Source organism: Enoplosus armatus, chromosome 2 (assembly GCF_043641665.1).
Source record: "Enoplosus armatus isolate fEnoArm2 chromosome 2, fEnoArm2.hap1, whole genome shotgun sequence".
Classification (NCBI taxonomy): domain Eukaryota; kingdom Metazoa; phylum Chordata; class Actinopteri; order Centrarchiformes; family Enoplosidae; genus Enoplosus; species Enoplosus armatus.
The window spans coordinates 4,068,901-4,095,876 of NC_092181.1; the positions used below are offsets into that span (position 1 = coordinate 4,068,901).

General features: G+C 42.6%; 4 protein-coding genes across 4 annotated transcripts; 1 reads left to right on the top strand and 3 right to left on the bottom strand.

Moving 5' to 3' along the window:
• Positions 1–302: 302 nt before the first annotated feature.
• Positions 303–6,189, bottom strand: wiza (WIZ zinc finger a). Its single transcript, XM_070926601.1, has 9 exons — positions 6,158–6,189; positions 5,535–5,598; positions 4,651–5,154; positions 3,664–4,476; positions 3,182–3,544; positions 2,298–2,512; positions 1,982–2,183; positions 1,708–1,867; positions 303–1,257 (listed from the first exon to the last, which is right to left on the bottom strand). The coding sequence occupies exons 2-9, from the start codon at positions 5,545–5,547 to the stop codon at positions 1,101–1,103; spliced, it is 2,427 nt and encodes an 808-aa protein (XP_070782702.1). The 5' UTR covers positions 5,548–5,598; positions 6,158–6,189; the 3' UTR covers positions 303–1,100.
• A 1,944-nt stretch (positions 6,190–8,133) lies between these two features.
• LOC139302956 (excitatory amino acid transporter 3-like) lies at positions 8,134–13,377 on the bottom strand. Its single transcript, XM_070926620.1, has 13 exons — positions 13,278–13,377; positions 11,773–11,913; positions 11,439–11,531; positions 10,695–10,806; positions 10,346–10,388; positions 10,196–10,258; positions 9,931–10,112; positions 9,716–9,826; positions 9,475–9,597; positions 9,164–9,355; positions 8,839–8,973; positions 8,623–8,748; positions 8,134–8,248 (listed from the first exon to the last, which is right to left on the bottom strand). The coding sequence occupies exons 1-13, from the start codon at positions 13,375–13,377 to the stop codon at positions 8,134–8,136; spliced, it is 1,536 nt and encodes a 511-aa protein (XP_070782721.1).
• A 1,899-nt stretch (positions 13,378–15,276) lies between these two features.
• prdx2 (peroxiredoxin 2) lies at positions 15,277–19,206 on the top strand. Its single transcript, XM_070919875.1, has 6 exons — positions 15,277–15,344; positions 16,329–16,449; positions 16,646–16,799; positions 17,818–17,940; positions 18,117–18,247; positions 18,829–19,206. The coding sequence occupies exons 2-6, from the start codon at positions 16,347–16,349 to the stop codon at positions 18,909–18,911; spliced, it is 594 nt and encodes a 197-aa protein (XP_070775976.1). The 5' UTR covers positions 15,277–15,344; positions 16,329–16,346; the 3' UTR covers positions 18,912–19,206.
• Positions 19,207–20,421: 1,215 nt separating this feature from the next.
• LOC139297268 (transcription factor JunB-like) lies at positions 20,422–22,344 on the bottom strand. The gene is made up of 2 exons (XM_070919863.1): positions 21,933–22,344; positions 20,422–21,673 (listed from the first exon to the last, which is right to left on the bottom strand). Exon 2 carries the CDS (start codon positions 21,633–21,635, stop codon positions 20,766–20,768), a length of 870 nt encoding a protein of 289 aa, XP_070775964.1. The 5' UTR covers positions 21,636–21,673; positions 21,933–22,344; the 3' UTR covers positions 20,422–20,765.
• Between the last annotated feature and the right edge of the window lie 4,632 nt (positions 22,345–26,976).

Consider the following 26,976-nt stretch of genomic DNA (forward strand, 5'->3'; position numbering starts at 1 on the left):
GTGAGATCCCAACAATGTCTTTAAAAACAAAATCTATCTATCATAAAAGATGATACCGGACACAGCAAAAGGAAAACACAATGTAAATGAAAAACTACAAAAATACATGTTAGTGAATGGAGACATGAAGAATGTATGTGCGGAATTACATGGAAAATTGTTCAATATATTGGATGGATAATGTGCGACAAACTGTGTATTATCTGAGTCTTACAGTGAGTACTGTGGCTGCCAGGTTGCTTGTCATTGTAAAATGATTGAATGGCATTTGTAGAAAGAAAACACGTTTCACACACTTTATTGTCATATACAAGACAGCATTTAATTTACATAATACGTGTTAAAAAATAAATGTAAAAAGCCCAGAAAAACAGTACATGATTAGCAGTTATACCTGAAGGAAATGGCAAGAACAGAAACACAGTGTCTCTATGGTCAAGGTGGCTGAGGCTTTGATTTTTAGCACATTACATTATTTTCAATTCTTTTCAACCAAGTTGTCATCAGTTGGATATAAATCATGTGTCTAACTTTCTGGTATCACTTTTATTCAAAAACATTTGCATTTGAGAAAAAATGAAACCCTTCCTGATTCACAGTAAAACACTTAAAAAACAAATGTATAAAACAAGACTCCATTCAAAGGCATATGAATGAGAGAAACTAGATTACATAAAGTGGCGACCACACCAGTCTACTCAGTAAGACAAAATCAAAAAACAGCCGTTCTCTCAGTGTGGGACATGCCAGCAGTGAATCACATTACAACACATTTAACATCTGTACAAATGGAGGAAAGTATTGAGCAGGAGGAGAAAAGCAAAATGAGGGATTAACTGCCTTTGGATGTTTTTTCCAAAAGCATCCTGTGATCAGTATTGTGATCTAGTGGATTTTACCTGAGTGGATTACGTTCTGCTGCTTTCCTCATGTGGCTCATGTTTGCCCTCTCCAGGACAAAAAAGGGAACATCTCATTTGCACTTTTCTGACAATTTGTTACCTCAAAATGGACATCAAGACAACACTTCTTCTTGACTCTGACATGACATTTGAAAATGACAACGTTGTTTGACGTGAATTACAGAAAGACTTTGTGGACTAGACAGCTACTGGATGGACGAGTGCCGGAGCTGCCACCGGTGCAGCGGGCGGAGATGCTTTGCCTTTGTAGCCCAGTGACAGGATGTGTTTCTGCAGGTGTGTGATCCACTGCTCTTGAACAGACAGAGGTCCATGAAAGACTTCTTCACAGAACCTGAACAGCAGGACAGAGAGGGGGAGGGTGATTTTAACTGCATTAAATGAGGGACAACAATTTCTTGATGATGTAATTAAACAACAGAGAGCCTCTCCTGTGCGGCTGGGAAAAAAATAGAATGAATTGTGATCCATAGTTTTGTTATCAATATTTGATTTCCTGTGCATAAATGTATACTCTTTTCCCTCAAATTCAGACCAACATATCTGGTATCTTTGGGAAGTTTGGGGTCTCCACTAGAATGTAAAATTACTCTCTGAGTAATATTTGGCTGCACAGCATGATTTTAATATTAACATATTGTCCATTATAAAGAATATTACTTGATTTGATTTATTAATATGATTATTTTACACATAAACCCTATAGGTCCATCACTCTATACCCTATTATTCACTGAATGCAATGGGAATGTGATTCTTTATATTTTGTACTTCATCGACTGACCTGCACTTGAGGGAGTAGATTTTGCCCACCAGTTTGACCAGTGGTGTTAGAGGGGGCTTTGGCAGCAGAGCAGGGATGCTGCCTGAACGTGATGGTTGCTGGGAATTGGTGTCCTGACTTTCTTCCCGTGCAGGCACTACATGTTTTGGTGGATGGGCCCCTGAAACCACACAGAAGGAGTATTAGAGAAACACGCCGAAAGAAATCTAATTGTTTGTTTATCAATTACAGCATATCTGTATGTAGCTATCTTTCGGAGTCTTTCATCTCTCACCCCTTGGGGAGCGCAGACCAGGGTCCCTGTGGGTGGCAAAAGTCTGTGTGTGTCCTTGTGATTGTCTGGATGAGCCGGCAGTCACACCCAAGTCCTCTCTGCGCACCTTGTGCTCATGGTGCTGCACCGAATGCCTCAGGCTACTGCCGGGGACAGAGTCGGAGTCTGTGGACAGAGAGGGTGAAGCAGCACTTCTCTGGGACTGAAAGAAAATGAATGTATATTAAAAAGTAAATTTATATTGTTTGATAAATTGTTCGTATGTATCCAAATCTGAAATGGAATTATTCCAAGCATGTTTTAGAGCACAGCCTACCTTCTTGATGTAAAGGTCTCCCATACGATAGCGTCGGGTTATTGCTGCTACCTTTGCTGGGTCCCTCCGGATCAGCTCACTGAGGAGTTCGATCGGTGAACTCGCTCCGTCTGCCTTCCATTCTATGATTCCCAGCTGTCGGAGGTGGGCCCGCGCGTGACTGGCCAAGGCCTTGCGGTTTTCAAAATCAAACCCACAAAGCTCACAGGATGCGTCTGACACAAAGAAGATGAGATGTATTTAGACAAGCACTGATATAGATGACAGATTAGTCATGTATTACCAGTTCAGTGAGGTCCAGGTATACTTTTGGGATGTTATAACTGTGTAAAAATTGACATTTGTAGTATATTCCCGTGTTGAACCTGCTTAATCCTCTACTACCTCAGCAGAGTAAAGGCAAGAGTGCTGTTTTCCTGTTGAGGTAAAAGTCAAATGCTTGCCATACTCAAAATAGAGCATGTGTTGAGGTAGAATTGCATTATGGGACGTGTCTAATGAAGAGAAATTGCGTGAAAAGGAAGCCAATCTTTAAGCTCAAAGTCAAAATTTTTTAAAGGATACGACTGGTGTTACTCTATGTTTTCCTTATTGACAACATATCCAGTAAAAAGACCAAAACCAACTATAGTTGTCTCTCAGTACTTTCCAAATTCACTATCCTGTCGGCTGCACTCAGACCCATTTGTTCCTATTTAAGATAGGTCACAAATATGTAGTGTATTTTCTGCTCTAGCGAGTATTTGTGGCACCAGGACAGTGTTTATAGGATTGACTCATGGGCTCATGTTCATCAGAGTTAAGAAACATGTCACAGAGTACTACAGTACTGTGACTGACATAAATAGCCTAAATACTGCTTTATAGTGCTGTTAATGTCTTACCGGTGTGTGAGGCCCCGCTCTTGGCAGACAGGGATTTCTCTTTCATGGAATAATCGAGAGGTGAGGTGCAGGGGTTGGTGGTGGGTTCCCTTGACTGGAGGCTGTCCAGGGACCTTTTGGAGCCTTGAGGGGTCCACGTGGCTTTGCCTGACGACCCGCTGCGCGCAGACTCTTTCCTGCCTTCTTCACCATGCAACATGACCTCTTTGAGGAGATCGATCGGCGATGTTTTGATCGACCAGGTGAGGCCGAGCTGGCGCAGGTGGGCGCGGGCGTGGCATGACAGAGCTTTGCGGGTGTCAAACAGCTGGCCACAGAAATCGCAAAGGACTGTTGGCAGGGACTGTACATCTGTGGAGGACACTGACAAATGGAGGTGAAATTAAAGAGGATACATCCAAACTTTGGGGTACATGACATGGTACCAAACAACTAGCATTTGCCAACAACCAATTTAGATAAATGGCTCTCTGATGATTTACCTGCATTGAGAGGCTTGGACACAGTAGCAGGCGACTTCTGCTTAGGAGAATCGCTGCTAGCGTTTGATCCCTTCGGTTGAGCAGACACCTCGATCTCTACAGGCTCAGGCTTGGGCTTCCTATGAAGGGGGTCCACTGCTAGCCGAAAGCCTTTCTTAGCCTTTGGGGCCCTGTTAACATGAGTTTGAGGTGACTGAGTGCCCTTTGCAGGGTTTGGGAAGAGAGATGTGGAGGGAAATGAGGTCCGTGATTGGCCTGGAGCTGGAGACAGAGCCCGGGCGGCAGGAGATGCTGAGGCTGGAGATGGCGCTGTAGATGAGCTGGTTGTACTGTTCGTTTTAGGGGGGTGTACGGCTTCTAGCATGCCACTGCTGACCAGTTCCTGGATGGTTTCAATTGCAGAGCTTTTCCCCAGCAGGTCAACCACTCCAATCTGACGCAGGTGAGCGCGTGCGTGGCAGGCCAGGCCTTTACGATTCTCGAACTCCTCCCCGCACAGAATACAGGTACACTCCTCTGACGTTTTAGGCCGTTTGCTGGCAGGAGACGCAGGTGGAGAGGACAGATTGGAGGGGCGTTTGGAGGAGGATTTAGGGGAACTGTTTGAGGTGAGCTCCTCCTGTTGCCCGCTGCTGATGGGCTTGAGGTCCTCCTCCTCCATGATCTGGTAAAGAAGATCAATAGGGCTGCCCTTGATCTCGCTGTCAGGGATTCCAATGTGGCGCAGATGGGCCCGAGCATGACTGGCCAGGCCTTTGCGTGTCTCATACCAGCAGCCACAAAGTTGGCACACATGGACCTCATCGTTGGTGTCTGAAAAAAAATGATACCCAGACAATGCTGTCACATCAACTTTACAAAATCAACAAAAATGGTCATATAATCACATAATGTACCTGGGAGTTAAAGCTCCGTCTTGCACATACAGCTATTCCCCTCACCACTTTCAGCATTTCTTTAAAACATTTATTCAGAATTTAGCCATACCTAAAGTGATGGGGGCATCAGTTTCACGCGGCGCCCACAGTGGCTTGGTAGTGGTTTGGTGCTCTAAGGAGGACGAGCTGCTGCCCTCACTTGCTCTAGACTCAACCTGCCTAAGACCCGAGGGGGAAGATGGGAGGAGAGAGGTTGCTGTGTCTTTCAGTCTGGCTGGAGATCCCTGATGATCCATCTTTTGCGGAGTTGTCGTGATCTTACTCCCTGCTTGGTAGGAATCACTCTTGTCCTCTGGTGCTGAAGGTGTCCTGGACTCCTGCTGGGATGTTTTTTTGAGAGCGGTCGACCCAGGTACAGAGGAGTCTGTTTTGAAATCGGGGAGGGAGCCGTCTCTCTCCTGGATGAGCTGGTAGAGGAGGTCAATGGGAGCTCCGCTGCTTTCTGACACCGTCACACCAAGCTGCCGTAGATGAAGCCGGGCGTGGCTGGAGAGCCCTCGTCGTGTCTCAAAGTACGTTCCACAGACCTCACACATGACTGGCTGCGGGGTTGCTGTGGGCAAGTTCAGAATATGTCATTACAAATTGAATGGGAGAACTCCAGTTAGTGCCTCTAGTCAAGAAAAAGAACAAGCCTAAAGCTTGTTTTGAAATGACCCAACAACCACTAACTATGCTGACTAAGATGTTGCCATTTGCATCCAAACTTGACAACCTTTATTTATGTCAAGATTTGATACCTTAAAGCTCTGGGTTTGGTTGTATTCGTAGTAATTATGAGAAGTTTTTCAAGAATCAAATCTACTATAATATGATTAGATGATGATGACCAATTAAATAAATCAACACAGCACTGGCACATTCAGGCTCTTGTAACAATGTAACGTAAGAAATAATGTAGATATTGGTAACTCATTTAAAAGTCTCTCTTACCTTGTGAATCCATGACTGCTGATAATGTTGTGGGTGTATTTTGAGGGACGAGAAAGCTGATTTGCTGTGTACCCGAGTGGAGAGGATGATATAAATTCAAAATATCAATCCGATTTAAAAATTAAATACGATTACTTGTGTTGACAAAATAAACGTCCCTGCAATAGCCAGACATATCAGGCAATAACGTTAATATAAATCAAACGTGTTGCCTTGACAGACAGCCAACCTTAAAGTAACGTGTCACGACTGTAACCTCGCGACAAAAAGCAGCCTGTAAAAAACATCTTTCCAGCTGTAGATTGCAACTTATAACGTTATTCACTGTTGGAGAAACTTCCCTATTTCTAATTGTATTGTTCGCATTTTACCAAAGTATGTCTTGACTCAATAGACTAATTATATAATTGAAAGTGACTGAAGCATCTCGTGAGTCAAAGCTATAAAAGCTAACTAAGGATACCTCTGTGGCTCCCTTTGTTTTGCTACGGTAGCATGCTAACGCTAGCTGCAAGCTAGCTCAAATTAAATTTCATTTTAGCGAAATAGAGACGAGCTACACATCTTACCCCTTGGACTAGACACCAAACTACAATATAAATCCCAGATAAAAGTTATTTTACCTAACAGCCTACACAAGCTGCCTCAGTACATCTGTTTCACTCCCACTGACAAGCTAGCGGAAGTAATGGTCCACAAATACCCGGTGCTGTGTTTTTTCAAAACAAAAGTCCAGAGGCTATAACACCAGAGCCTCAGGAGACCAAATGTGCCCCCTAGTGACCATCTACGACTAAAGGCAGGGTTTCATTATGCCACTTAATATTAGGTATGACTACTTTATTTTCCAGTGACTGCTAAAAGAAAAGTCACTCGGGGAAGTAAACACTTTAGCAATGAGTAATTAATGAGTACTAATCATTATTCAGTGTTACAAGTTATTACCTTAGTCTGTCTGTCTGTCTGCCTGTCTGTCTGTCTGTCTGTCACTCAGGATAAATGATGTTACTTGAACACTGTCTCTTTGTAGTCTCCTGAGGAGTTTGCAGGACAGACTGGGCACCGTTTCAGAGACACCAGACATGGTCACCTCAGGTCTCTTGGAAGCCTTGGAGGAGGTAGGTGGTCTCTTTTGATCCCTAACTCATTAATGTAAAGTTATTACAAGGATAACTTTGATTAAAATGAATGTCTTGAATCCAATAAGGTCACACATTTTGACTTAAATTTCTTGTTTTTCCAGGGGATGAGTTTTAGAAACGAGGCCGAGAAGAACGAGCTGCGAGACTTTGCGGACCTCTTAAAGAACAGCCTTGTCTAAAGCCCTGCCAGTCTCCTTGTGTTTATAGTTTGGATCAAACTAACATCCTGCTTCTTTGTGGTTCTTCAGAGGTCATCGTGGAGACCAGCAGCAAGAGGTTCTTTAAGAGGATCACAAAAGCTTTCTCCTCCTGTTTCCTCCGGCCTACATGATCAGCCATCCTCTATTATCTGTCATTTATTATTTTTCATTTATTGTGTTCTTTTTCATTTGTCAGTAAAACTGTTGACTGACATCAGAAATGTTTTCATGATGTGTGGAGACAAAGTAAAACAGAAATGACTGAGAAGTCAAATATACACAGAGCATGTAGTTCATCTTCTGCAAAGAAAAAAAAGATTTATTTTTTGTTGTAAGCCTCTGGGTAGTTCTTTATTCTCCCTCCACTGAGATTTACCTCGTGATGTCTGACACATAACAGCTTCAAAAAGGTAATCTTACCTGTCTCTGTACTGTCTTTTATGGTTTGTGAAGTAAAGCTGTGGTCAGCTCAAGTGCACTAAACAAATGTTTTTAAGGCCACATTTGTTGTCCCAGTGTAAGTAGATGTGTTCCCACTACCTAAAATTAAAAATAGAAACAGAATAATAATTTCAGCCTCTACCTGAGGAACGGCATCACATCACAGTTACTGCTAACCAATGGAAACCTGCAGGACAGTCAACCAGTTTGCTTCTTTTCTGATATTTATTGAGAAACAAAGAGTCATTTCAAAAACACTATATGAGATCAATTTGATTCCAAATGAATCAAATTAAAAAAAGCGCTACCAATAGCCGTATTTAAAGGAACATTTGCAAAATCAAAGTGCAAATATGTGACAGCAAATGAAATAACAAACAAAATAACAAATCAAAGACAGACAAATAAAAGTTTGTCGACCCTCTTCATGCTGCTGAAGCACAAACATAACATAGATAAAAAAACTCAAAATGCAAAACATGTGACAGCAAATAAATAAATGAACAAATCACAGCGATGCAGTCTGGCACTCCGGATCGTTTCAACCTGTCAACCTGTTTATTCTGCTAAAAGTAGATCAAAGAGATCTGAGCCAAACTAATCAAATCAACTAATCATTGTATCCTATTGGATATCGACATCAACTACAAAACAGAATACAAATAAATAAATCAAAAGTACAAATCCTTGCTGACAGGCTCATTTTAAAGTGCAAAAAAATATTACAGATGTAATAGCAAATTTCAAAATTTTAGGAATTCTTTTCAATGGCAGCCCTGTTCATGCTGCTGCTCCACGGACCCTGTTTCTGCTGATCTACATGTGCTCCGTCTTCGGCCGCGGTGTTTTGTTGTCAAGAGGGACTCGGCTGCTGGCGTGGACCAGGACCTGGAGCTCCTTACTATCAGTGTTGAGCTCTTCCGTCCAATCCCTGAGTGACATACAGACGCAAATCAGAGTATTATAGTCTCTGTGTGAATGACTGTAGTAGCTGTGAGCTTCATTCCACTCACACACTCTGATAATCTGCTACTAGAAACAAGGTGCCTTGTTCATTTGTCCATGTGCTGGGTTCAAATGATCCAATATCTGCCGATGATGCCTTTAATGCTGTGAAAACAGAAACACTTTGACCAACTAACATGTCACCTTGCCAAGGCCTGTCCCAGCATGGCCTGTCCCTGCATGGCCTGTCCCAGCATGGCCTGTCCCTGCATGGCCTGTCCCCGCATGGCCTGTTCCTGTATGGCCTGTTCCTGCATGGCCTGTCCCCACATGGACTGTCCCCGCATGGCCTGTCCCCACATGGCCTGTCCCTGCATGGTCTGTCCCTGTCCATCCATTTCTTCAAGTTCTTTTCTTGACAGATGCTCAACAAGCGCCACGCCGATGCAGTCTCCCAGGACGTTGACAGCAGTGTTGCAGCGGTCTCTGGAAGGAAGACGCCGCAGAGCTGAGGATATGTGTGTCTCCACACTGTGTTGTTTGATGTCAGGTGTGGTAAACACGGGTTAAACTTACAGCAGCCATTCTAAGACCAACAGGAGGGAAGCGTCCCTCGCAGGAATCCCAATGACGGCCAAAATGAAGAGAGTGGTCATTCCTCCCATAGCCGGGATCCCTGCTTCTCCCACACTGGACACTGCTACTGTCGCTCTGCAGGGGAGACACAGAGCCACGTCAGTGATCACCACAGTGGACTGTTGAAGACACAATCACACTCAACGACATGGGAAGAACCGTATACTGGAATATTAACTAGAATCAATGTGCTACTTGCATCCAACTTAACCCCAGCTCCTAACAACAAGAGACAGAACAGCGTGAGTGAGAAAATATGACTTACCCAAGGGTAATTAACTGGCTCCAGTTCAGATTGATGCAGTTGAGTTGTGCGATGAAAACTGCCGCCACCACTTCATAAAGAGCCGTTCCGTCCATGTTGACGCTGATCCCAATCGGCAGCATGAAGCCAGTGATCCTCCTGTCGATCAGGATTACTTGCTCACAACATCTGAAAGTCAGCCAGACGGCGTCGCTTGGAGACACAGTGCATCTCTTGTTAGTTCTTAAATATCTTCATATTCTCAATAAATCCTCTCTGTGACACTGTGCTGTTGAAGGACGATATAGAGATAAAAACTCAAACTCTCTTACATGCGCGAGATGAGCAGGGCCCTCAGCAAGGCGGGAGAAATCCCCTTAATGACAGGAAAGGGGTTCCGTCTCACACACAGGAGATAGATCAGTGGTAGAACTACGGCCCCGTGGATGAAGAGCCTGAAAAAGAGCAAACGCTACACAATGACTACACCAACCGGAGTTACTGACAGCAGCAAATAGAGTTTGCGTCCACGGTGCATCTGCAATGGTGCTAAAAGTGCAAAAGAGAACACACCCACTAACAACCACTGCCGCGTACTTTACGAGCTTGAGGACAATCTCCCAGTTGTCCCCAACCTCAAAAACATAGCTGGCCGTCATGAACAAGACTCCGACTGGCAAGAGGCTGGAGAGGAAACAACAGAATGAAACTTCATTGACCTTGTTCATTTTCACACAGATGAAACGGTTGAGATTTTCCTCCAGAGCAAACCTGCTGTTTCACCTTACCTTACTATGATCTGAACCAAATGTTTGCAGACCTCGTTGGCGGCGGTTAGGATATCCACAAAGACTTTCCCTCTTTCTCCCATCTTCCTGAGGGCCAGTCCGAAAATAAAAGACCAGATGATCAGGCCCAAAGTGTTGATTCCATCAATATATTCCCCCTCCAGACGCACTTGTGTGCTTTTCTGAAACCAGAGGAGAAACTCAGTGAGAACGACGTCTGATAGCAACTTCATGTGTCAACAATTATCACCGTGAAAATATTCACCATTTCCAGGCTCGAATTTTGATCGGCTGCTTCAATCTCAAACTCCAACCTCCGAGTTTTGTACTGAAGAAGAAAAAAAAGTCACATCTCACGATGTTACATTGTCTCCTTCAGGGGCCGTATATCGCATGCCTGAGTAATAAAACCTACCTGCTGAAAGCTAGCCAGAATCAGATCTTTTGGCAACATGTTCCTATAAAGAGTAAAGAAGACACATCTACCATCATGAAACAGACGGCTAAAAACATGAATCAGCTTGTAAATGTTGACAAGTCTGAAAAGAATTCGTAATGTGTTTACCTAACTTTGTATCACACCTCACATACAATCATTTTGCTTAAGAAAACACTGATGGATGTAATTCTGAAGGAAATGAATTCTCTGATTGATGGATCCAGCATTTTCTGAAATGTTACCGGAAACTGAAACCTAAACATGAAGAGGATCGAGTTGTGGTAAGAGTCAGGACGGGCTGTCAGAATACACACTTTCTTCTCACCTTATTAGATCATACAAGGCATCAAACGTGGAGAAGGCTTCTTCATCACAAGCTGCAACTTTACTAGCATCATGGCTGACCCCAGGCTTGATCAACAGCACCAACATTAATCCTGCAACACATAATGCAGGAAGCACAACATGTATTCTAGCTGTTCCATGTGGACTGAGTCCAGCACTATACAATAGCTAGATTCAAATATCACACAGGATTGAATGGAATTAACACTACGACAACTACAACTGCAAATACCTGAATATATTCTACAAGGAAACACATGACTTTCAGCATCACGTCCGTTTAGATGGATTTCATGGCGACTTAATCACCCTCCTATTACCACAGCACAACACCATGAATGAAGAATAAAAAACTGCCTTTTAGCCAAAATGAAAAACTCCAAACCAAACAATCTGTATGGATAGATATCACTAGGGGTAATTTGGGTGTACTGCCGCTTTAATATAGAATACTAAAACAATAGGATTTTGATGTAAAGCATTAAAAGATGCTTCTGGTCAAACCTGCTCACTAATTGTGTGTTTGTATGAAGAAACGTGCTCAGACTGATGCAGTCGAGTTCAACAGGCCTGCAATAAACACTACCTTCATGAAGTTTATAATGTTCAGTTTTTGTTGAAACTCTTTACGGTCACTTTGGAGGCTGAAGTTGTATTGGACTGCATTAGGTTTAGCTGGGTGTTTAAACTGGAGTGTATATTTGATGGAAGGTATTTCTCTTACCCAGAGCAACAGCCAGAAGAGTGGTTGAGACAAAGTACACTGCTGCACGTATAGTGATTTTTCTGGAGATGCCGTCACTCAGACTACAAACTCCTATTAAAAATAAAAAAAGGTCTTAAGTCTGAAAGTTAGAGCATCAGTAAAATCATATATGAGTTTTACAGCATTGTAATGTGATGGAAAGTTGGAGCAACACAGTTACTGTACATCTTAAGTGAGCTGAGGTGTGTTATTTCAAACCTCTGTGAGGATCATTTAAACATAAATAAAATAAACGCTATGAGTGTAACATGTATAACCTAATGTAACAGTGAGAGATACACCTGTGGCTTACCTGTTGCCACATTTGTCACAATGAAAGGAACAGTAACACACTGAAGCATCCGCATGAATATTTCTCCTGGAAAGCCGATGTAGACTTTGTTGGGGTTCGACAGAGGGACAAATGTCTTCATAGTCATGCCCAAAGCAACGCCTGTGAGACAGTAACAAAGAAATATCAGAACTTCAACACAGAAAAAAGGTTGAAAATCACTGAGAATAGAGATGTAACAGAAGCAAAACAAACCAAGTGCCCTTGTGTTTGCACAAATACAGCGTGATACAACATAACAAAACTAAACAATGTCAAACTACAGTACAATGCAATACAAATGACAATAATAAATCAGAATTCATCATTTGGTTATTCTAGTTGGTATATTATAGGCCTATTCTGTATTAAATGTGTGTACTGTATCCTAACATGCTTACATATATATAATACAATTTACTATATTTCAGACAGCGAGATAGATGGATCCATACACATTGTCCCAATAAAAGAAAAAAAAAGAAAAGAACAACTTGTCAGCAACACCCATTCTCAAATATATTTGTTCTGTGTAATGCTGTTCTCTACCCTCTCCAATCTGCACACACGTGTATACAAAGCTTCCTAATCAAGTGGGGACATTCATGCTGATGAACATATGACTAGCACTACAGCATCTTGGCACACACAATAACATCCACATGGTAGCATTACAGGTGACTGTCAGGTCACTGCTCTTCAAAACCATTTTGTTTTGGCTCGTTTAATGTGGCCCCTCTGTTGGAGTAAATGCAATGATTTAACCTGTCCACTGGATGGTGCTGTTTAACCTGGTGTGATACACATGTGTACAGCATCTATCGTTACGTATTGTGCCGCCATATTCACATTTCAGGATGTAAAAGATGCACCTGTGGTTGCCCTGGTAACAGGATGTGGTATTTTCAAGTAATTTCTGAACAGAACATTGCCTCAGGCGTGTATTTTTATATACTGTGTCCATATTATATATTAGCCTACGTTACCTTAATTTAGCAAAGTGTCTTTGGTGTCAGCCAAGATTTCTTTGTGATTTAACATGATTTGCCAATTTTTAGTCGGGACTGGGATATTTATTAGCAAGGTTATTATAACCTGTTAACTTTAGCTATATTTATATATATATGCGTTTTGATAAATACACCGTGTTTAACCTATAAGTTAGACCGTTCACATTTGTTTCCCAAAAAATATTTACTTAACATTAGCTAGCTAAGTGTTTTTTTTGTCCTTAAAATGTATTTTAATGCTGTTTAAAGATTTAACAGTTAAGTTATACTAGTTCATATTTCAGTCAGAGACAGAGACAAATCTAACGTGAATGCTGTCCAATAAGCAGATTAAAACTAGTGTAACTAGTTATAACGTTAACTTAGCTGGCTTTAACAGTTAGCTAGCTAACTTAGCTAAATTGGACAGTTCTTCAGTTGGAGCAAGTAGCTAAACTTACATTGTTTACAATGACTCTCCCAGCCATCATCACTTACCCAGGGCAACAGCAATCAGGCTCGAGACAGTTAACATATTCCGGATAAAGAAATGCCGGCATTTGCTGAAACATCCCCTGGTGTTATTCTCCATTTTCATGCAGTCTAAAAGAAAATAAACTCACATTAGCTAATATTAACCACAGAAACACTTAAGCTAGCTAACTTGTTATGTTAGTTTGACAGCTAGCGTGACGAAAGTACTTGGTTAATTAAAAAGATTCAATGAAACATGACCTTTTATGACGTTTATAAGTAGACTATACAGATTATTTTGAGTCAATACTCACAAAGATTGATCAACAAAGGTCAGTAATAAGGTCTTCTGTTTTGGTGAGTTGAGCTCTCAGCCTCAGTCTCTCATCTCCTGTTTTGGTTTAAAGTAAATCAATCACCAACAATCGTTGGTGATAGAACCATAAATCTCGTGACTACCGAGGGTAAACAGGATATCAGATCCCAGATACATAAAAATAAATAAATCAGTCAGTCTGGGACACACACACACATTGTTTACTGTGTGTAAACAGGTGTCGTTAGTAAACGATAGACTTTTAGTGAGGGCAAACTGTTGATGTCATTAAAGTGGGACAGCTCCAGGATCAGCAGTCTGGACAGCACTCCTGGCGAGTACCTGCCTCTGATTATAAGATCATCCAGCCATGGAGAGAGTCAGTGTCACCATGTAAACTATTCCAGCTGACCCTTTTTTTAAAAACCTTCTCCAAGAATTCTGCTGCCCCTTGACTGCCATGTGATGTGTCCTGCTCTCAGAGAACAGAAACGTGTATCTGGATAACACATTAAAATATTTTGTTTATTAAACATTCACTATCTTACCTGTTTAAAGCCATAGCACAGAGGTGGATAGTAACAGTTGCTTTCACTTAGGCACTGACAATAATATGGTTTGGACCTAATGTTTTTATTTGATCATGTGAAGTTATTTTATATAAACTAACTAACTATCTTTTGACTTTTCTCATAAACATACATTTGGATGGTTTGGTGTCATCAGAAATAGCTATAGTCCACAAACTTTGAAAAACACTGACATACCTTGATCAATCAAACATTGCTGACACTTGGCTTTGTACATTGTTTCCCGTCAATTAATCCCTTTTCACAGTTTGATAGTTTGAGAACAGCCATCCCCAGTGTCTTTGTACACTTCATGGTACAATCCAAGAGAAATGTATGCATGTGCTTTTAGTCCTTGGTTTTAACAGGCCAAAAAGAAAAGTATCAAATGAGGAATTTTAGCAAAATGTAAATGTCCCTGAGGTCAGAAGACAGGTGAATCGATGAGTATTAACTCAATGAGTATTAACCAAGGCCTCTTGGAGAACAGAACTACACTGCCACCAAGAGAACAGTCCTGAGAACCCTTCATGAATCTGTCTTGTGCACCTGACACGGCCTATGTGTTCTTCTCAGTAAGGAATAACAATGAGCAGAGTTAGTGGCGTAACACGTCCAGTTAGAAGCTACAACTAATTTGACTAAAGGAACTCAAAAAGGGAAGTTTGTTGTAAGGGAGAAAAAGTTAGATATTAATTATTATATAAAAAGTTAGTTATTTTTTACTTAAGTCAAAGTAGCAATACAGTGCCACATAGTAGAAATACTCTGTTACAAGTAAAGTCTTGCATATTAAAATCAACTTGAGTAAAAGCACAGAAGTATTAGTAACAAAATGTAATTAAAGTATTAAAAATAAAAGTACTCATTAGGTAGCAGAGTGCCCCCTGACAGTGTTATATATTATATTATCAGATTACTGTTACTGATGCATTAACATGTAAGCAGTCAATGTTGCAGCTAGTAAGTGTGGAGCTTATTTTAACTACTTTATATGATATATTATTATTATAAAAGTTTAAATGTAATGCCATTAATTTGGTTCTAATCTCAACTTTTACTTTGGAAGGCGGTATTTTCACTTCCGGAGGCCACAGCTAGCCCTGCCTACTTCTTGCACTCAGCCGTCCCTTCTTTGAATACTCTCTCCTCCTGCCAGCAACCGACCTCCGCTCTGCCAACTTCGTCGGCTTTACGTAAAGACAGGTGAGTAAAAAAAACTATAGGTCTGTCTGTTTTTTCTGTCAGAAGTTCACATTATGTCACCGCGGCTCGGCCAGGAGTAGCGACTCTTTAGCCTGGAGCAGAGACAACAAAGAAACCGGTTTACTACACTAAGCTAACGTTAAGCTAGCCAGGCAGTGCGGGTCAGTTGCTCCCCTCCTTAAGTATTTGGGCCTGTTTCGGTCTCTTTGTCCCTGTGCTGCAGCTTGCAGGAGAGACTTGTCAATGCCCCCCTCGCTTTGTCCAGCCTTTGCTGCTACAACCTCATTTGTCAAACGACTTTTAATGTGAAGCTTTTGATCTACAACGTTGGACTTTGACCAAGCAACGTCTGATACTCGCGTACACCTCTGTGAATCAGTCAAGGCGACAATAGATTGTTGGCTTTTGTCTGTTTTTGAATTATGACAAGGGAAGGATGTTTTATACACACCTTGTTCATTGCACCAAACCATAGCTATTTAAAAGAATAAACACCTCATGGCTGCTGTGAAGGCCTGGTTGGATCAACACTATGTTTAGTGTGTAAAATTATTAAAATTATGTCCTCTAAATAGTTGCAAGGATTAAAACTGCAGCCTTGATCTAAAATACTCATAAATATGTGTATCCCTCCTATAAAGACAAGTTTATATCCTGTTATTGGTTTGTGCTTATCATGGTTATGTAAGCCTCCTAATAGGCTATTGTTCCCTGCTGGCTGAACATGACTTGCATGTGACTTAACGTGGGTTTGACTAACTGAACAAGCTTTTGAGCAGTGCACCAATTATCAAAGCGCTGCAAGACCTGGATGTCTTAAGCCTTAAGCACTTGGTGTTTTTCAGTCTAAATGTCTTTTGTTCTTTGTGAGTGTTGTTTAAAGATTCCGTTGCCATCAGGGCTCCACCCCAGGCAGAATTTATCTTTGACGTTGCACGAGCATCAGGATGTGTCTGGTAACTCTGTGTGCCATCTCTCCCTCAGTCATTTGCCACCAACATCATGTCCTCTGGAAATGCTAAGATTGGCCAGCCTGCCCCAGACTTCACAGCCACAGCTGTAGTGAATGGACAGTTCAAGGACATCAAGCTGTCAGACTACAGAGGTAATAGTTATTTCTCATAGGCTTCATACAACAATAGTAGTAGAGGTATTTCTACTTCTACTACTCAATCTAACTTTGTACTTACGGTATATGTAGACCCACTCTTCTTGAGTAACAACAACTTTTTGGGGGACACATCTAATGTGGTTGATTCAAATCAATGCTTGCCTCATTTTCTTCCTTCTGTGCTGTTCAGGGAAGTATGTGATATTCTTCTTCTACCCCCTGGACTTCACATTTGTGTGCCCCACTGAGATCGTGGCTTTCAGCGACAGGGCAGAGGAGTTCCGCAGTCTCGGCTGCGAGGTTATCGGCTGCTCCGTAGACTCCCACTTCAGCCACTTGGCATGGTGAGAATTTCTGCTGACTGGAAGGAAATCATGGCTTGATTTTTTTTTTTTGTATTGTAATTTGTGTGGTTGTATGCAGTGGGACAATAATAACATCCATACACAGCCAACACACTGTGGAGTAAGCAGAGCTGCTTTAAGTTTTCTTTGCATGTATTTCAGTGATTATTTTGCAGGTGATCTGTGCCTGTTAAGTACTACTGTTTTTGAAAAAGAAAAATACGTTTCAACTTTCTTATTTTATTCTTGTCACAACAGATCAACAACAACACTGGTCTCTCTGCAAGTATCCAAAACACTGACACCATAAGAAAGCTATTGGACCAAAAAAAAAATGCACAGAGAATCCATTAAATGAAAGCTGTGGTGCAGACTTATATCTAAGACAGATATATCGAATTATTGCATCGGGACTCTGTAGATATCATCAGCTCATTACGTGACTGAGATCAAGACCTACTTGGCAATTTCTAAGTACTCCAGTTGGCATATCTGAAACAACACCCACCCCAGTTTATCTTCTGTCACTGCGCTTCTTCTGCGCGGTCTTGATAAGTTCTGAGTCCTGATATACTGAGAAGAGGTAACGGTTTCTTAATCTAATTGCACTTTCTAGACGGAATCAAAAGCAGAGAGGAATTTGAATGGCATAACGAATTATCCTGCACAATTCTTGAGTCTTACCGCAGTTTGACCTCGTTCTGATGCATAGCATTAAATGTATTTTTAAAAAGTTAGAGCTTGGCTTTCAAAAAGGTGTAACTACCATATAGACAAATGGGTTTTCTTCTGTTTAGGTAACTTTGAAGGCTGCATTGTCCTCTGTTTGTAACATCCCTTTTTTTTTATTTTTTTTTATACAACCACACATATCAATAATACCACTACATGCACTGAATCTCGACGAGGATTGTAATTATTTTGAAATGTTTAAGTACAGTACTGGTGAGTGCACTTGCAACATTAAATGGGTTTTTGATTTGTTAATTATTATATTGTAATTTTTTTCATCCTACAGGATCAACACACCAAGGAAGCAGGGAGGTCTGGGTTGTATGAAAATCTCCCTTGTGGCAGACCTCACCAAGAATATCTCCAGAGATTACGGTGTGCTGAAAGAGGATGACGGAATCGCATACAGGTCAGGCAGACTGCTTGTGTCATTTATATAAAAGGTTTTATCTGACTGTCTGGTGGGAGCTTAGTAGAATGTAATACTCTTTGATTGCTACTAAAATGACAAAGTAAACATTGCAAGTCTGGTGAGACCATAGAACAGTTTTGTGCAATACTATAAGCTGAATTTTTGCCTCTTAGGGGTCTGTTTGTGATTGACGACAAGGGCATCTTGAGGCAGATCACCATCAATGATTTGCCAGTGGGTCGCTCTGTGGATGAGACTCTGCGCCTGGTCCAGGCCTTCCAGCACACTGACAAATATGGAGAAGGTGAGTAAAATACGTGTAAATGCCCCCAGTTTAATGTCCTGGCATCAGTTCATTTAACCATCATATGCACACACGCACACGTGTATGGTTTTATTGTTTTTCAGCCAGTTAGACCTGTGAAAATGGCGTCTGCATTGTTTTATGTTCAGGGGGTTAAAAGCTGCCGCTGACGTTCGGTTTATGACCGTTGGATTTGTCTTTCACCTTCACTGCTGTTGGAACATAGGCTTATTGTTGCTGTGGGGGGCTCTGATTTTGACCAGACTCTTCTTGATCTTAGGCACATCTAACAGAAACATCCGTACTGCTTTTACTTGTATTTGATATGTGTAATTTTAAATACTTAGCACTGCACATCTCACTCCTAATTTGTATATATTTAGGAGAGAAAAACAGTTTTTAAATGAGGAATTGAGTTTCTCCTTAGCTGTAGACTGACTTGGAGGGTATAGTTAGTTTGTGGACATAGCCTTGCATTATTAGTTTACCCTCCCGGGTCCTCACACACGTACTTTGTCCTCAGGGTATGTGTGTTGCTTACACCCTGTGCTAAACTGTGTCCCTGTTCTCTCTCCACACAGTGTGCCCTGCTGGCTGGAAACCTGGGAGCGACACCATCATCCCAGACGTTGAGAAGAGTAAAGATTTCTTCTCCAAGCAGTAAATGTCTTCTAGCTGACTTCCCAACTGTAGCACTTGCCTTCAGATTAGAGGTGTCCCTGTGAAGCAGTATCTCATGGCGTCCAATGTACTAAACCCAACAAAATCTCAGAACTTGTTGAGATAAATCCTTTTGTTGCAAGTCTTATCTTTTTGTACGTCCAGTGTACAATTGGTGGGGCAACCTCATAGTCTCAAGCACTGAAAGTATAGTTTTGTTCCTTTTTTCAGAAAAAAGTATTCAGTTTTTTTCCTTGCTGTAATTAATAATTTGCTACCATCTTTATTAAAACAGTGGGAAAAAATTGTGACTTTGTGTGTTTTGTCTGACAAATGAAACGGGACTGCTGTACATTATATCGTGAAAGTCATTCCACTTCTGTCCCCTAGGTGGGGCTATATATCTTTCCAAATCTGGTCTTGGTGCCTGCTAGTTCAGTGCCTTCACAACATTTTTGGAATTAACTTGTTGTATCAGTCCTGGGCCCTGTGCCTGGCAGAGGATCTGAGTATGTCACGAGGCTGTGAAGTCTTTGTTAATGTTGGAGTTCTTGCGGTTTGTGACTCCGCACAACAATGTAGCATTGCCAAATGGCACCGCATCTCATTGGGAAAGATTGGATTGTTGGATATGATTAAACACAGACCTGTGTGAGTGTCTCAACTACAGATATGTTTCACTCTTTGAGGAGAATAGTTTCTGTTCCATGTTTTAATCCTCTCCAGAGTAATGACTACCATTTCTTCCCGTTGCTGAGGATGTAACATTGGATTACACCCGAGTAACCAGTCCATGTCTTTACTGAAGTAAAAACATAGTGAGATATATCACTCTTCAGATAAAATAATCCTGATTTTGTGTCCAGGTCTATACAATTTATTGGGTAATTTGTTGTGTGGATCCTGCATATTATTAGTCAACTCTACTCCCCAACATTTATTTCTGCCAGCTTGTTTTGGCACTGGTTCTTGTCATTTCAAACTGGCTCTTACCCATCACAGAAAGTCTATGCTGCATGTTTGTCTGGAACTTTTTTTTCAACCATTTTCCTGAACTAAGGTTCTCACGACTTGTTTTGGGAAACTGAAAGCAGAATGGGGAAACTCCCCACGCTCAAATAAACTACTCATTGACAAACCTCTTCAGTTACACACACACACACACACACACACACACACACACACACTGTGGTGTGAAGGTGGCGTGAAGGGGAGAGCGCAGCCTTTCTGACGGGCAATGTAGGAGGGAGTTCCCGGAAACATTTTCGCAATGTGACGTTTGCCAGCAAAATTGACCATATATGGACTGACGTATGTACGTCAATACGGAAACAATCCTACGCTGGGACGTCTCCAACGTCAAGCAACTGCTGCTGTAGTAAAGTTGAACTGCTGACCAGGGAGATCATTGACAACAGTGTGGTTATGTTAACGAGAATCACTGTAAGAATTTCTAAGGAGGTGACATTTTAAACACACATAACCTCAATAACAAACAACAACACGTCTTTCTCGGTTTCATAATTTCATTTACTTAAATATATATATATATATACTGTACAAGTAAAAAAAAACACAGGCTCAACCTGACAAACACAAATAACTTACATAAGAATGAATCACAAATCGCAATTAAAGTAAAATGTAAACAGGCAAAGCCAAGACGACACTTTTAATAACTTGTTCAAAAATGCCCAAAGTGTTTTAGTCTTGTATGGTTTCTGTGTCGGCTGCTTTCCTTTCAGCCAAAGAAACCATAATGGTCCAGTTCTCTCGTGCAGACAATGTTCACATACATTGTTCACCGTGTTGCCAGTGTAGTTCGTGTCCAGTGTTTTTAAAAAAGTGCATTGTTTCTTCAGTAAGACTTCACTTTGGGCGCTAACATGAGCTGGCAGCCACTGCTCACATGTGTCATGACTTTCTGTTTGAGTTGGGCCACCTGCTCTCGCAGTAGAGAAGCCGTGTTTGACAGTCCGGCGTTGTCCGTTTTCAACACCTTCACCTTGTCCTCCAGGCGAGAGATGCGCTCCAGCTTGCGCCTCCGACACTTAGAGGCTGCGAGCCGGTTCCGCAGCCGCTTGCGCTCCGCTTTGATCCGCTCCTGGTTCTCCATGTCGATGGGGGACATCGGCGGAGAACCGCTGTCGCTGCTCTGCATGTCGGGGACTGTCTGAGGCTCCTCTTTCAACCCGCCGTACCGCTGCGAGTGGATGCCCGCGCCGGCCAGCGGGTGCTGGAAATGGTGAGACCCGTGCGCAAGGGCCTGGGGATGCTGGTGATACTGGTGGTGCGGCGGGTAGCTGATAGTGGCGGAAGGATAGCCGGCTGAAGAAGACAGACTGGGGTTCGTGCAGCTGCCCAGGGTGGTGTACTCGAGATCGAACACCGAGCCTGGAGCCGAGCAGGCAACGCCACCGGTGCCGATGGACACGTTTGGAGGAGCCATCTGGTTCATCTTGTGTAGGTCGTCCAGCGCTTTAACAAAACCGTCAGCAAAGCCCTCCTGCTCCTCTGTGATCCCGCGGTTGTAGAGGTAATGGGCAGGTGTCGGCGTTGTAGTGATGACCCCGTTACTGTTCTGGATGATCAGTCGCTCCAGTTCAGGAGAAGCGAGCTTCAGGGAGCCCACGTCCGCTGACCCAGCTGAATAGAAATCACTGTCGGCGCGCAGGTGCTGCGATTTGAAGTTTGAGTTCCGATATGAATCGGAGAAGTTCAAGTTCATATTCTGCTTTAGCAGCTTGTAGTCTGGCAGGGCTGCGCCTGGATGGCCATAAGCAGAGAGAAACGAGTCGTCATAAAAAGGCTGTTCCATTATTGTGGACATATTTCAAATCAGACAGTCAAATACAAGAGTGCGCTGCAAAGATGCTGCTTGGACACCGAGGCTTCAGTGTCCCAATTGATTCAATCTCCGGCACAAAGTCCCGCTGTATTATTCTACTGACGATCAAATCTATCAAAAACAGAGCAAAACTTCCAAAATAGTGGAACTGTACTGTACCAAGTCGTCGAATTGTACCTTTAGTTGGATTCAAAGCGGAGTCCAGTGACTAATTCTGATGTTTTCAACCCACTCGTGAGTAGGAGAGTCTTTTGCTCTGAGTCTGAGCTCCACTTCTGTTTCCTCTTTAGTGACACGCGGCCGTTGCGCTCCGCTGTATTTATATGATCCGGCTCCACGAGCGCTCCAACCAGCGTGCTGATTGGTTGTTTCCTCTGTGGCTCCCGCCTCGGGGATGTCAGATAGACTCGATGACGTCGTTGCCAGGAACAAGTACTGTAAACAAGACGAGGCCTATTCGTCGTGTGGGAAGCTCAACCCAGGTAAACACATAAAATACCTCAAGTGCACGTCCACACTCCTTGTTGTTTGTTAACAAGTCGGTTTCAGTGAGTCTCTCAGCTCACAGCAGTCCACTATCACAGTGAGCCTTTTCCAGTTTTACCGGGACACCTGAAACACTCCCACAACCCACTTTGCCTTTCATCCTCAACAGGGATCCCATCGCTAAGGATATATAGTCTGGTGCTGAGTCATGCGATCCAAACTGATATTGGCCAGTCCATATTTGGGTATCCCGGCGCTCCGGTTCCTCCCTGACAGGAGCGGGAAGCCAATCCCATCCTGGCGCACTTCCAGCTCTCCGGGATGTGGGAGGCGGAGGAGGCGCACTGCTGCCCTCCTTCACCCCGCAGGCAGGGAGAGGATGGGTAGGTGGCGTAAACTCTTGGGCGTGATGTCTTTAAAAATGCATGAAGCATCATGGGTGTCTGGCAAGGAAAGACATATGCTCAGTGTGTCAGACAGAACTACGTATTCAAAAAACAAACAACCCAGCAGAATAATCACAGGTCTAATAGTCAGTAATGGACGGAGATAATACTCAGCAAACGAGTTCAGTGTTGCTCAAACTGCTGTGGTACTTAATTAATGTAGGAATTAGCCTAAGTAGCTGTATCATTAAAGTCTAAAGTCTAACTGGCCTTGACTTTAGCCAGTTGGTAGGCTTTTTTCCTTCCCTTCCTTCACGGTTTTTAATGTTTGGATTAGGTGCACTGGATTTATACGTCCCTATAGAAATTACGGGAGCGTAAACAAATGATGGAGCCTTTAAGGCACGTGAGAGTCAAGACATGCCCCGTGAACTGCACACCTGCTTGATAGAAAGACGTCTTTGTCTTCTCCATATGGTAATGACCTCTGAATCATTTCCCAGAGGGCCACGCGCCCACGCACGTCCATATCTTCTAGTTCGACTTTCCAACCCAATGCTTATATAGCCATCCTCAGGTCACGTGTGCGGTTGTGTGTGTTTTTTTTCTCATTATCCTGTGGCAGCACCTATCCATCAATGTTTGTTTGTTTTTTAAACTAGCATTCTTTTCCAAATGTGGTAATCTGACTGAAGGTCATAATTAATCTAAAAGAATCGCTTTATAAATTAAGTTAAAGGAATAGTTCACCCAAAATTGAAAGTCATTATGTTCTCACTCCCATTATCAGCTGCAACGTAGAACAGGTGGCAACAACTTAAGCTCTCCCAGACCGCAATCGCACTGTGGGTAAAACAGTCCAATTTGAACTATATCATCTCCTACCAGTCTGCAGTAGTGTGCACACGTGAGAAAAGAGATCTCGGTGAGGAAATGGAACAGGTAATGTGGTAATTACTGGATTTCTGGACTGGTGTGATTGTTGTTTGCGGAAATTGATAATGCAATTTAATAGTTTCTACCTTTAGACCCCCCCCTTCCGCCTTCCAAATGCCCACCTCTATCAAACTCCACACCCCAAGTTTGTACAAATGCTTCCGAATAAAACATTGTCTCACTCTCAGCACTGAGAAAACCTGATGACATCACTGTGACATCATCTGGGTTATTTTCTCCGACTTGAAAAGCTCCATGCAGAGCCACAGAAGAGATTATACAACTGTTTTCACAGGCTGAGCAGTGCTCCTTATGAGTGAACTGCACTTCATGTGTCCCTTTAATGTGTGTGTGATGGGTACCTGGCCATGTTTAGTGGTCGTACAAATTTCAACCTCGTCTTTTCAAATTGTGAATGGGGGTTTCCCTCATATAGTAGGACAAGGTTGACCTTTGAACCTTTGCCATTCCTCTTTGCACCAGTATACACCTTACGTGACAGCACAAATCAGGTGTAGCCGTTCCATTAGGCCTCACCAGACCTGCTGCATTTTTCTGTGACATTGTTGGCATTAAAGGGTAATTCAGGTGTTTTTAAACCTGGGCCCCGTTTTTACATTTGTGCTCAGATTGTTATTTCAAGTGTCTGACAACATTATGGAAAGAATACCTAAAGAGCTAGACCTTTTTGTTAAAAAGTAAGATCCTTTTTGTTTAACCAGAAACACAAGTCTCACTCTGAAACCTCACGAGATGTTGCAGGAAGATGGCGGTGGAAACACGAGACAGTAAGTCACCTTAGTCTTTAACAAAAAGCCATATCTCTGTAGGGATCCTTTCCCTAATGCTGTCAGACACTTGGAATAGCAATCTGAGCCTGTCACTGGCAAAAACAAGCACTTTTAGTGGACATGCTTTAACATGCACAGTTGCCCCCAAGGATTACATTGCAGCCCATTGCAGATCTACTGGACTAATTCCAAAACCTTTTGTACCTCATTCTCATTCATTATACCTCATATCATTTATATCTCAAAAAAATGTAAAAAAAAATAGAGCCCAGGTTTAAAAATACTGGAATCACCCATTAAGCAAGTTCTTTAGAATATCTGAAGCAACATCAGCCGTATCCTGTGCACTTCCTCAGTTTGTGGGAGTCAAAGCCTGCAGTTCGGCCAGCTGTCCTGCAGTGGTCAGCTTGGGCCGAGCTCCTCCCACTGAAACTGTGGTGTGCTGTGCAGGTCAGATCTCCTGTCAGTGAAAAGAAACGTCAGGGGAAGCAGAGAAACAGAAGTAGTTTCAGGGAAACAGAGCAAAGAGTCACTCTGGCCAGTTCCAGTTTCAGAGTGACCTCATTAAAGGTCAGTACAGTCACTGTGACCTCTTATTGCCTGTGGTTGATACTGATAAATGTTTGTTTCAGATTTGATGATAAATAAAAGGCTTTGGATGATGATTCTTAGGAATATTTCATTTGATTTACATATTCTCGGTCTCTGCTGTTTCTTCTTCTTTTTTTTTGGTCCGATTATGTGACTGAGAATCTCTTGCCTCTCTTGCCTGACTGAGTGAGGACGATACAAACGTCTTCTGTGGCTTACCGATGCTAAATTTGCATGCACTAGAAACTCCACTATGGAATATTTACGTGTGACTTTCCTATTTGAGACCCTTAATTGGCTCTGAGGGTCTGAACAATGTGTTGCTCACACGCATATGATTATGTGGGGCCAATGTGCCCAGATTCACAGACGTACAGTTCAAACACCTCGTACATGCAATTCTGTCACTTTCTTTGAGTGCTTGTGTGATTCACGTCGACAGATAGGGCAACGAAGAACGAAAGCAGGAGCTGAAATATGAAGAAAAAAAATACATGAAAGCAACAGAGGAGTGTATAGATGCAAACAGCCACAGAGGTGCTGACGGCGCCTGTGGCTGAGCCACATAAAGACATTTTTTCTGTTCTTCAGTGGCTATTAGCACATCACTTGATGACTGCTGGCTGCGCCCTGGAGAGAGACTTGAGGGCAGGTGAACCGTAGGAGGTTCAAGCATACATGAGAGGAAATAATTCAATTTGTCACGTTGTACTGTACAAGTGTGTCATTTATGAGAAAGTCTATAATGTCAACCACACACGTGTACTCTTTCAGTTATGAATCATTCTTCCAAAATATATGTTTTTTACTGAGAATTCAATGATCTGGACCCAGCCAGGACTGCTGACAGAGCCGATATAGCCACAGTTTGAGGTGAAGTCAGGATGAGTTCACAGGAAATTAGAGATTCAATGAAAAAAGTGCTTTGGATATACAAAATAAGGGTTGTCTGTGATTGCTAAAAGAAACGTGATGCTTTAAATTCATTTGCCTTGCGTGAATAGTCACTCATCAGAAGGAAGAAATCATGTTTGGTATCGTCCTCTCTCATTTTCTGTAATTACTTCACCCACTTCACATATAAAAGTCAGAAAAGGACAAAACTGAAGAATGCCTGAAAGCTGTTGATGTTCATTTGGCCTTCATCACGACTTTAACTCCCTCCTTCCCTTCTTGCCTCCCACCACAACCTCTGTAGCTTATTCAGGCACTAAAACACTGGCCGGCTTTTATAAAATGAACCAGAAGTAATGCCTCTCCTGCGTCTTTGGCAAGGTCTTCCACGCTGGAAGCTCGATGACCTGGAAGCGGCCTGTAGGTGTGGTGAGTCAGGTAGGGGTGTTCGTCAGGGCAAAAAGCTGGCTGTCCCCGCGAGGAGAGGACAGCTCACTCCCAAGTCAGTCCTTAAAGACTGTGTGGGTCACTTAAATTAACGCTAACAAGCAACCCCCCCCCCCCCAAGTCCATGAACTGAACCACATCACTGCACCAAAAGCCTTCTTCTTCTTCTTCTTCCCCCTCCATCGTTATTTGCTGCCTGTGGGAAATCGAGCCGCCTTGTGCATGTAATCGCTTTAATGAAGGCATGTTTAATCAGCATATTCTTCGTCTGTAGCTCCCAGATAGTGCCAAGGAGCCTTGTAGCGATGAGAGACCTTTAGCACAAGACAGGATGATTGCTGGGGCCAAATGAGTGTGGCAGGAAAAGACAGTCGGACCCAGCTGTCCCCCCGGGGCTGATGTAACACATATGGAGCTGTCCTTCCCACTTCCCCTCCATCTACACGGATGCTTAAACTCCCTGTCACTCTGCCAGTCTGTAAAAAAAGGCAAACAGCAGGAAGTGGGGGGTTTAATTAGGCCTAATCTGATTTTACATGCCCATTTGGTTTATCAATTGAGCTGGCTCATTGTTGGCTTTTTATTGTTTGAAGAAGACAAAAATATGATCCAAATAATGAGTGGGGGATGAAACTGTGAGCATAATGGTGTTAACTGTGAGGTTAGCTATTGTTTTGATATATTTTAGTC